Source organism: Eufriesea mexicana, unplaced genomic scaffold (genome assembly GCF_001483705.2).
Source record: "Eufriesea mexicana isolate 0111107269 unplaced genomic scaffold, ASM148370v2 scaffold1767, whole genome shotgun sequence".
Lineage (NCBI taxonomy): Eukaryota > Metazoa > Arthropoda > Insecta > Hymenoptera > Apidae > Eufriesea > Eufriesea mexicana.
The window spans coordinates 62867-74575 of NW_016909873.1; the positions used below are offsets into that span (position 1 = coordinate 62867).

The 11709-nt window shown below is 37.3% G+C and overlaps 3 protein-coding genes across 3 annotated transcripts; 1 reads left to right on the top strand and 2 right to left on the bottom strand.

Moving 5' to 3' along the window:
• Nucleotides 1-345: 345 nt before the first annotated feature.
• On the bottom strand, nucleotides 346-2614 carry Surf4 (Surfeit locus protein 4). The gene is made up of 3 exons (XM_017901820.1): nucleotides 2391-2614; nucleotides 1085-1759; nucleotides 346-995 (listed from the first exon to the last, which is right to left on the bottom strand). The coding sequence occupies exons 1-3, from the start codon at nucleotides 2439-2441 to the stop codon at nucleotides 909-911; spliced, it is 813 nt and encodes a 270-aa protein (XP_017757309.1). The 5' UTR covers nucleotides 2442-2614; the 3' UTR covers nucleotides 346-908.
• A 1592-nt stretch (nucleotides 2615-4206) lies between these two features.
• Nucleotides 4207-5378, top strand: MKP-4 (dual specificity protein phosphatase MPK-4). Its single transcript, XM_017901823.1, has one exon. It carries the CDS (start codon nucleotides 4213-4215, stop codon nucleotides 5254-5256), a length of 1044 nt encoding a protein of 347 aa, XP_017757312.1. The 5' UTR covers nucleotides 4207-4212; the 3' UTR covers nucleotides 5257-5378.
• Nucleotides 5379-5907: 529 nt separating this feature from the next.
• On the bottom strand, nucleotides 5908-8099 carry LOC108548745 (homeobox protein ceh-8). The gene is made up of 3 exons (XM_017901837.1): nucleotides 7858-8099; nucleotides 7254-7429; nucleotides 5908-6330 (listed from the first exon to the last, which is right to left on the bottom strand). The coding sequence occupies exons 1-3, from the start codon at nucleotides 7979-7981 to the stop codon at nucleotides 5929-5931; spliced, it is 702 nt and encodes a 233-aa protein (XP_017757326.1). The 5' UTR covers nucleotides 7982-8099; the 3' UTR covers nucleotides 5908-5928.
• Between the last annotated feature and the right edge of the window lie 3610 nt (nucleotides 8100-11709).

Sequence of the window (11709 nt, forward strand, 5' to 3'; positions counted from 1 at the left end):
TAAGTGACTCTAAATATGGCAGTTGCTAATTATCAGTTAATGAATAAAAATTATATAAATAAATAGTAACAATGAATATGTGATACGAAATATTTATTTACAATAATTTAATTGTATAAAAATCTTGAAAAATTTAATATTTTCATTATTGTCTTCTATAAATTTAAGTAATGTATTTTTATGGAAGATTACCTTAACATTTAAAATCATGTATATAAATCCATCTAGGATTTAAAATCAAAAACAGAGAGAAAATTAAAAACACACAGAAAAAATATATTTTGTTTTCCTTGATAAATGTAGTGTTGTATGTACAATGCCATTATTGATAATATAAATTGGTCTTGGTGTTATCTTCATTTTGTTTGTTCCTTAACAATATTTTGAAGTTTTATCATTTTTTTATAATTTTGTATAAATTCTATTTTAACAATTCCTTTACCCAAATTGAATAATTCAAGATGAATGCACATTGTATCTCTTCGTCCAACAAACAATAAACTTATTATAGATTTATTGAGCACATGAAGGAACAGGAATGGGAGACTTTTACTTAACACGTTCGTGCGTATACGCCCCACGTTGAATTTTTCGTTCAGACCGTTTGAATTCTCGTTATAAAACGAAGAATTCTTTTCACTTTTTGGATCATCATGTATAGACATCAGTTATTGCTTTGTTGTCTAATGCATCTTAAACTTTACTACATCTTCTTTTGCTAATTATATTTTTTTCACTATTATAAATATTGTAAGGCATATGTCAGAGGCAAAACTATTAATCATAATAGTGTGGGGCGTATATGCCCCACGTAGCTTGAACGGAAAGTACCCAAAAATCGATCCGGCACGGAACGTGTTAATGATCATGACAATGTAATGATGTACATTTAAATGATATCATGATATCTACCACTCTTTTTTATGCTCATCCATTGATACACCTCCAGGACCTAAAGAGACTATCATTAAAAGGCCACCAATTACTGATAGTGTCTGTAAAGATTGAAATTAAAATTTATGTTTAATGCCTTTATTTAATAAAATTATAAGATAAATGCGAAATAAGTAAAGTTCAAAATTACCTGAAAAAAGTCATATTTCAGAAAGTCCCTAAGTGCTTTATATTCTGGAATGTTCCACCATGCATTGTGATAAAGGTTCAGTGCAGATAATAATAAGACAAGCAACAATGCACTCAGTTTAGTCTTATATCCAATGGTTACTAATACCATCAAACTGCTTCCAAGAATATCTTGCATAATTTGAAGGATTGATATTTCAAAGCGAATTAGCGTTGTGAACATAAATGCTAATAAAATTCTGCCAGCTAATTGCAAAAGATTTTTAGGTTTATTATCTCCAAGACTTGGGACACCAGCAAATAATGATCTTCCTTCAACTCTTGATTCAGCCAAAACTAGGAGAAGTGCTCCTATCAACGCTAAATTTCTGAATAGAAATGTTACGTCCCACAAAATATTGTAAGCTAAAGTTTGAAGAACTACTATGAAGAATAAAATTCCACAAGCAATGCTGACTTTCCATCTTCCAATAACCATAACACAACCACCAAGTTGTCCAATTAAATTAACCAAGACAAAGATTGTAGCTAAAAAGGTACCACATTCCCAACTATTGTTCATAAATTCTTTTTGTTCAGACCATTGAAACCACATTCTTAATCCATCTTCTAGAAATGTGGCTATGAGACAAAGTCTTGCAAGAGTTGGTAATATGTGTTTTCCATTGCGGATTACCTGTGATTATAAAGGAATAATAATTAAAAACATATTTTATACTTAAAAGATGAGCAATATGTCTACAGTATGAAAGTTATCTACATTACCTTTTATAGATCTTTTGAATACTTTTTAATAGTATATAAAATAATTATTTTTAATAGTAAAAAATAAATAAGTATTTCTCATGGAGATGGTAACAATAAGGAAAGTATTACATAAATAGAGAAATTAAATAATGCTTAAAAATAAAATATTTTTTAAAATTTATATTAATTTAATTTGTTTAAACTAAATTACACAATTTATATTAAATTATTGATCAAAACTAATAGAAATAGTGGCATTTGTAACAAACATTCTTTTCATTGATGCCTAACCTTTAATTTTATAGGGTAGAGACAATATTATAGAGAAATTTGCAACATTCAATGATATTAGGAAGACTTTATATTAAAAAATAATTAAGAAAAAGAAAAATTTTAATTAAAATATGTCAATATATATAGTAATCGTGTCACGATGACGTTGACAGGAGTACACCTGTGTTCTTACAGGATTTCTGTTGATCTTCTATTAAGAGTTTCTTAGTGAAAGAACAATTATTCGTAAAAGAAAATAAGTCGAGCACAATAACTCGTAAATTCACCTGATCTGCGATTTCTTCCGCATTTGAGATCACCTCTCGCGAGAGCAGCATCTTGTTTTATTTAAAAATCAAAAAGTACCCATCCACTTACATATACACATGTGCGCACATGCAAGTGATACCGAAGGAACGACTAGACAAAGATAGGGAAACAGAGGGCGAGAGTGAGGAAATCAGAGAAACACGGAACAAGTAAGCTTGCTACTCTGCACGACTGCGTAAGCGGTATCCTCGCAACTCTTCTGAATGATGTGGAGATCGAGGTACGCGTCATTTCCGGCATACGTGGTCGAAAAATTTATTCCGCGATCTTTTTGAAAGTACAAAGATCAAATATTTGAATTGTACTGGTTTTTAATTTCCTCAATGTTTCCATCTATTAGTTTTCACTTTAGAGCTTTCTTGTCCATTTTCAAAATGCGACAGGTTTTTACAATATGTTTTTTGTATTTCAAATATATTGATGTGATAATATTGTTTTTTAATCGTATAAAGGTTTTGAAATAAATCAATTTTTGTGGTTTTAAATCAATGAAATTACGTAGTAAAATTTGTTTGTATCGATGATACGATTGATTACAGAATATTTTTGTATTTTTAAGTTTTTATTATAATTTAATAATTTTGTTCATTATATACACAATTGCACGATTACACAATTAATTAGTAATGAAGGAAAGTTTAGTGTAGTACAGTATATAAAAGTGATAAGCACTTTTAATTTATTTTGAAGAAGTTAATATATATTTATCATTAATTTTGCGTGCGCGTGTGTCCCATGCGCAGTCGTGTATATGCGCACGTGTGTGTATCACATGTGTTGCATATTAAAATTGTAGGTATTTGTATTTATATTATACATATATGAGATATGTATACATACAATTGGAGTATAAAAGACAATATATTTGATGGATAAAAATATTCGTTTTGTATGTATACATTCATACGTATACTCTCTATATATAAATTTCCAAATTATTGTTACCCATCATTATAAAAATTTCCATGAAAAAAAAAATGATCATTGATACATTAAGAGAATTAAAAAATTGATTATATTTCTATTTACAATGTTTAAAATATGATTAATTAATAACGATAATTGAGTAACTATGGAATTAAATCTGTGTGTATTATGACATACAGTGTAACGAAGTTTTAGATTTTAGAACTACCATAAAAATGTTATCGTAGCGCCATCGTAATAATGCGGTAACAATGTAAACTAGTACATTGAGTTTTCTTGAATGTAGAGTGTGTTTTTCATTGTTTTATGTTGTGTAGAAGAAAAAAATAAAAAGATATAAATACTTACTTGTAAAATATTACAAAATAGGTGAAATGTGCATGAAATTATTAAAGAATTTGAAATTCATTAATCTTAAATCATATTGTGTTTGATATCAATAACTTTACATTGTGAAGAAAATATAAAGTTTTTTTTATAAAAAATGTTGCTATTAAAATTTATTTTTCGTATTATTCAAATAATATTTATAAAACTAGTTCTATGATCTGAAATACTACAATTATTTGCAATACGTTTAAGTAAGGTAATAGAAGATATAATTTGTGCTTAGAGCATGTTTCACAAGTAAAGAGATCTTGGGAATTTTATATTCTTTTATATAAGTATAACTATTTACATTTTTCAGAAAATTACGTTTTATTTAAGTTATCAATTTTTCTAAGGATTCTGTTCAAAAATTTTGTAACAATTTAATTTACTATATTATATGTTTTGTATTATAACTGACAGAATAAATTGTCATTAAAGATACAATGCCGTAGCTTTATTCTTTATTCTAGAGTAATCATCATGGCACAAGAAGCGACTACTAAGCTAATTAGAGAAGATTTTGATGCTGGTCCATCGAGTTACGATGAAATTATTCCTGGTTTGTTTCTTGGGAATCTTACAGCTGCTACAGATATCGAATGGTTGAAAGAAAATAAACTGAATTATATACTCACAGTAGATTCATGTCCACTTCCTAGAAAGATCCAAGAGCTTCTACCAAATTTAACTATAAAATACATTCAGGTTACTGATATGCCACGTGAAGATCTTTTGACTCACTTTGAAGATTCATACGAGTATATAGATCATGCTTTACAGTTACACAACAAAATTTTAGTACACTGTTATTTTGGTGTTTCTAGATCAGCTACAATTGTTATCGCATATTTAATGAAAAAATATGGGAAAAGCTTTTATGATACGTTTGAAGCTGTAAGAGAAAAAAGGCGCTTCGTTGGTCCCAATCCTGGTTTTCTGGCACAATTAAAACTTTACGAAGAAATGGGTTTTGGAATAGATAATACCAATGTGCAATTTAAAATGTATAGGTTACAAATTGCGGCGGATAAGGTGCGTAAAGCAAAAATTTTACCGCAAAATTGCACAGAATTGATAAAACCAGATCCAGCAATAGCTACAGTACGTCCAGAACCAACAGTATATCGTTGTAAAAAGTGTCGAAGAATCGTGGCCAGCGCTAGCAATATTTTGCCACATATGCCAAAGGAAAAGCAAATCTGGAGACATATAAGTTCGAGAAAAACGTCTAAACAATCTAAAACATCACACGAATTGTTGGAACCTCACCAAAGAGAAGAGCAACAATCCGTAGAATTTTGCACAAAAATATTGTTCGTTGAGCCGCTGGCTTGGATGCCCGATATTACACACAATGTTGACGGAAAATTAAATTGTCCAAAGTGTAGTACAAAACTGGGCTCTTTCAGTTGGATAGCAGGTAGTCAGTGTCCATGTGGCAGCAAAATAGCACCTGCATTTTATTTAGTTCCATCAAAAGTAGATTGGAGTAATGCGGTACAAAATGTACAAGTAACTGTATAGTATTAAAGATGTATCTCTACAATGAAGAAATTTTGGACGGATGATTAACATATAACGATTAATATTTAAGAAGAGATTTTTGAAATCTTTTTACGTGATTCTAGTTTAATTAGCGTTATAACGAATATGCGTGTGACCAATATACTTAGGAAATCTATATTCTAATTTTGTGCCAATATACGTATATTATATGTGAACAGATAATTATATTCATTTTACGACTGTAATTTTACATGTTTCTTGCCGCAACGAGTATACAACCCGTTTTTCCACAGTTCGATCTTCGTATTTATATATTGTTCGTTTTCTATGATTAAAATATATAACATAATAACTTTGTAAACTAATATACCATTTCCTGTATAGATGTCTTGTATTAAGAAGATAATACATTTACGATTTTTATTATTTATTAAGCTAATTCAGTTCTACAAAATAACGTTTCAAGTTATTTCCATTACCCTGTATTTTCTGCTTAAGCCCTAACGTCTGTGCAACCGTGTTTGATCTATTGGTCCTTTGTATAACATTCATTTTCTTTCCTCCAAATTGAGTTACACGATGTTGATAGAAACTTTGGTATTTAATAAATACATACGTAGGTTAAATTTGACAAGTATCACGGTTCTAAAGAGATATTGTTATGCGTAGATCTATGTTGGGCGGGGGGATTTACATGCTTGCGTGCATGGCAGAATACGCGGTTCCGTATGGATGCGCTCTGAATCGTAGTGCATTTAAGCTACTCATTGCAGATCCTTCGAATCCTCCGTGGATTTCTGTCTGATGATACGGGGGAAGATTGACATTTGCTAAATTACCATTGATAAATCCATGACAGGTAGAAGTTTGCATAGAGGTGTAATGTTGCGATGATCGCCAGTACTCGCTGTACGGATATTGTCCCACTTGAGAGGTCTGTAGAGACTCGGAGTTGTTTTCCTGCGTGTGCGTTATTCTGATAGGTCGTAAGGGTAAAGTGGTCTCCACTTCTCTGTTCGAGGAAACACCTCGATTAATGGCCGAGCTTCTTTCGTTTCGTCGAAACTTGGCGCGTCTGTTTTGAAACCATACCTACGAGTAAAATTTCCAAATGTTGAATTTCATCCAAGAAACACGATATAATAACGAAGAGAACTATCGCATCTGTAGGATCGTAGCGATGCAGTTCGGGGTCGATTCCGTGGAACGGGACAGAGCCAAAATTTCCACGAGTTTTTTGAACAAGAACCAAGAAACGAAGATGCAGTAGTTGTGGCAAGCCGTAATTGTTGAACGAAGGGAGAAAGAGAAAAAGAAAGAAGCAAAGGCAAGGAGGGACGCGGCAAGCGAAGACGGGACAGCGTGACGGCTTCTGGCAACCGTACAGTACACACAGCAAACAGACGAATAGACAGACATCAGCGGGAGGCGAAGGACGTAACACCAGTACCAGCAGTGGATGGATTGACACGACTAACGAAAAGTGTGCTTTCTGCACAACCGTATAAGAGTCACCACACACGTGCTAGATACGCAACGTATCGTACAGCGTACGGTACAGAATACGTCGTATGCCAAGCCACAGATGCCGCTGGAACGACGCAACTATCCTGCCAAGCTAATCATAGCTCCTTGCCCCTGACAACCTGTCTCCTCTGATTTTCTGCTTAGCTATCCGCCGCGACCTCCATCCTCTTTCTTTCTTTTTCCTCTTTTTCTTTCTCTTATTCTTCTCCTTCTTCTCCTTCTTCTCCTTCTTCTCCTTCTTCTCTTTCTTCTACGTTCGTCTGCCTGTCTGTCTTCCTTCTAACGTTAGCCACCATAATCCCAAGGAACATGTGTGAACTTGGCCCACCAGTGATACGATACTTTTTCTCTTTTACATGCTTACACCGTGATATTTCTTCTCTTTCGCAAAGCAAATATCTCACCCTCGAACGTATTTAAACGCAAATTCGAATCGCCCCTTGTTCGCGTATGAAATTCTTTCTAGTTTGGAAATACCCCGGTATTACCTGTACTCTGGCTTCCGATAAAGATACTCGTGTCGCAAGTTCTTCTCGTACGAAAGCGTCCGGATAATGCGTCCTTTCGAACACCCTTTCCAACGCAGCTAATTGTTGCGCCGAGAATGTTGTCCTACTTCTTCTAGGTCTCCTACACGTCGCCGTCGTAGAACTTTCGTTGCATTCTGTGAAATACACGCGAGCATATACCGTTTACCGCGTGAATTGCCAGTTATTCGAATTATTAATCGCGTAGAATCAGAACGCGAGAGAGAATGGAGAATTCAAGTGGAAGATTTCAAGATGCCGACTAAGATAAGGAAGTAACGCTTGTAAAAAGGAAAAGGATAAAGAGGAGGAGCAGCACAGGCGTGGCTATTCTTGAATGACTCTACTGTGCCTGAGCATTCATCAAAGCGGCATAACGCGAACAGCATGACTGGAAATGCGCGATTTCGATGAAATCGAATTCGTCGTGCATCACGGATTCAACGTAGAAACGCGTCAGGCGTGCATAGCCTGATGTGCAAGCTCGCGAACCACGCACTACCAAATTCCACTTTATTCTCTTTCTCTTCGCGTAAACCTTCGCACAAATTCTAACGATTCTTACCCAACGAATTAATCGGCGTCGACAGTAAGCGCGAGACCGTGAAATCCTGCGGCGTATGAGGACTCGTGATTTGTGAAACTATCACGCTGTTGTTCTCCGCTTGTTCCGAATTTGCACACATCATCTTTTCCCGCCGTTTCGCAAATTTGCCTCTTTCAAATCAGCCACGAATGAGTTTTCATTCGCGAGAAAGTCAATTATCAGTTTTTATTGTCCTACCAAGCGTGTCTTTTATTTTTCAAATCGTTTTCAATCGTTTTCACACGTATAAACGGGTAGATGATAAACCGTGAAATGGCATTCCTCTTTACCCCCCCCTGGGGTAAGTTCAGCACGAATATTTTTAAGAATTCGACGAAAATTCGTTAAAATTAATATTCGACGATCGTCTATGAACGTCGAAAATATGCTACGAAATGAAAACGAGCTCTCTTACGCGTGATTCGTTTTTGGAAATCTTGATCGAAGCATTTCCAAAGTAAAGCTCGAATGTAACAATGCTCTCGTGCCACGTGCTCGTCGAATACGCCCCAACCTATTCGAACGTGAGTGTTCGTAAAATGGTTTCTTTATTTTGCAACCAGTATTGCGAAAATTGCTTCTCTTTATCGATGCTTCTTTGGCATTTCTTGCTTTTAAATGATCGAATATGACGCGTTATTTAATAAACACTATGTATTAACAAATATGTAGCACACTCGTGGGATTATAACCGATTGGAACATCGGAAGATCGGTAATCGTCGCTTTTAATTCCTCAACATTTTTGTGAAATCTTTGTGAATTTACACCGTGATCGTGTTATCGATGACTGTGATCGAGGTAATTACGATCGATTATAATTCGTCTTTAACATTTGCTGGTCTCGACAAGAAGGGGTGAGAAGATGTTCCCGTGTCTCTTTTCCTGTATCGAATATCGAGTAAGATCATGCAAATCCGAGGAAATAGAAAGAACCCTGCTGCTTCGGTTATGATTCTTTATGCCAACGGTATCTAACGAACGTTGATTTCCGGTGAGCGTGGTTCCCTGTACCTTCTCTTCTACAAATTCACCGTTTTATCAGACGTTTCGCGATTTTCCGACATTAATCGTCGATCATTCGAATAGCGGGGAAGCCTTGTTTTACATAACGCAAGAATAGCACGGAAGCTTTCTTATCTCGCGACAAGCGTCTTCGATTCTTTGTCAATCGTTTCGAAAAATTTCTTGGGGACAACTGTCATTGCACAAAGAGGCGATTCTGTCGAAAAGCCTCGGTAACTAGCACTCTGCACTAGTAAATTCGTTATAACGTCGGACAAATATTCTGGACAATAAAATTCGCCGTTAGGAAAGATATTTTGCAAAGATGAAAGTACGATACGGTGATCACCCACTATAAAAATGGCGAAAAAGCCTTGGATCGCGAGAAACGTTTGTTTCGCGTTTAAACGCTGACTTTTGGCGGAATCGCGCGTAAATCACTGGTCGATCGATTTTGTCGAGAGATCGTTTCGGGAAACGTGACGAAACAAAGCCATCGCATTAGTTGGTGCGGCGAGATGCCAACTGACTTGGCCGAGTTAAAACGTACTTGAAGATCCTCCTCAGCCTCTTCATTTGTCTCTCCTCTTCGTTCTTTCCCCTCTCTTCCTCTCGCTGGCCCCTCGATCTCTCTCTCTTTCTTCTCCTCTCATTTTGCCTCTCGATCTTCCTTTTACGCAGGGAGACACGCACGCAGGAGAGGAGAGAAATAGAGCATTTTAAGAGTAGGTGGAGATTTCCTCGGCAAGCTCCACCTTCATTAGATGCTCATTGGTTTCTAAACGATAGCACAGCTTTCTGGTGTTTTCCGGATGCAACCCTTTACCGCTTAAATACCGGTGTACGCGTGCGCTATCGGTTATCCAGATGATAATCTGGATCCTACCGTCCTGATGATCGTTTTACATTTCAGAAAATCCCGAGGAATATCAATTCGATTCGCCGACACTTTTGAAACGTCGAAACGTCGGGATTCCCGAATCGTCGTTACGTCGATCGAGCGAAGCTCTCGCGCCAACTTTCCTCGCTGTTTTCGATACTACTCGAAAAGAGTAAGTTCGAACACGGTATACGCGTTTGCGTTTTGATTTATAAGACGAGAATAAACGAGAGGCGCCGGCGTCATGGTGGTTTCGGTTTTCAGGGACACGCTAAACCACGGTTCTTTATGCGCCGGAACATTGGTCTTCTTCATAGCTGCGGCTTGGCTCTCGTTACACAAGAGTGTCGAGTAACGATTTCGCCCTAACGCGAGCTCCCGATCCCACATCTTGTATTCCTAACTTCCTTCAACTTTCGAAGAAAACGAGATACGCGCTGGCGGTTTCTCAGTTCCTACGCCCGATCCGATTTAACCGAATTTATAGAAGCGAACGGAAATGGCCTGTGACTTTATAAAGATGCTCGTAAAACCGAACGTATACCTGTTCGTCGAAAGCGCGTTTCCATTCGAATTTCGCTTTCGACGAACATATTTATATTTACCATCGGGTAGCTACGAACATCGTACGTTAGCTTCGATTAATCCCCCGAAAGAATATAGGATCCGTTCGAATACCAGTTCCTGTGCAAGCACGAACCGAGGGTAAAAAATGCGTGCTTCTTGGGAAAGAAGAAAAGGAAGGAGAACGTCAAAGAGGCTGAGTGCTGGAACGACAAAGAAAGGTAAAAGAAAGGAACTTCGCAACGAAGCAAACACTTTATTCGGAACTTCGCGTCCTTTCGTGTCATTTCTTTTCTTTCCCCCATCGACTGTCGCGAAAAATAAAATATCGAACGTAAAAGCAGTATCGGTAATCGTGTTTCGCGAATGTTTCGCGAACGTTTCGCGAGAACAATCCAGTTCCTCCGTACATTCTGCGTTCTCTCCGAGTGGTGATACGAGTGACACCCGACGGTAATCCCGCGCGTCGGATAAATCGCCAAGCTGGCCGATACCGCGTAATAGCTGTCGACCCGGAATCCTAGGTAATGGACGGGAAAGGGAAGAATTCGCGGCGAATTGTCGGGCAGTTTTGTGGAGAAAATGAGTGAAAAATTGATTATAAAAAGAGGCGGAAAACGGAGCGGTAGCTGACCGCGTTATATAGCTCGGCGTAGAACGAACGTTCCCGGCTCTCAGCAACAATTATATTCCCGGCGATTTTATTTATACGAGGCTTTTACGAGCGCAGTCACTCTTGCTGTCACCCGTGTTGGCCCAATAAAACGCGGCTGTGTGCATCCGTTCCTTCGCTGCCCACTTTCGACATTCGCTCAGACCGGATTATTTTCTTCGAAATAAATGGGAAACCGTCTCGGTTCTCGTCGTCGCGTATCTCGTTCGCAAATTCTACGATTCCGCTCGGCTCTGCACGCGAGCATCGCGTGATATTTAAAAGTTCGCCGGCGGAGATTCGCGGATCGCCGAGCTTCGCTAAATCAAAGCGCGTTCGGCGATTTTTAGTCGGAACGAAGAAAGAAAAGGGAGGGAGGAAAAGAAAAAAAGAAAAAAAGAAAAAAAGAAAAAAGGAAAAAAAGAAAGGAAAGAAGAGAAAACGGAGGAATCTGGCGAGTCCGGAGAACGGCAATAAAATAGCCGGAGGTTCGTTTTTGGTGTTCCAGTCGCGATGAGACGGACGGGTGCGTCGCGACGCGGTGACACGTACACGTCGCACGTCGCGCGCCGCCCAAGGAAAATTATGAGCCGAGCCTGGACACTCCACCGTGTCTTTGTCATCCTCTTTATCTTTGCAAGACTCCCCGTGTCTACGAGCAGACACTGTGCCCTCTTCCCTCGCCTTTGTCCTCTTCCCTTTTCATCCCTTTTCTCTCTTTTCTTCTCCTC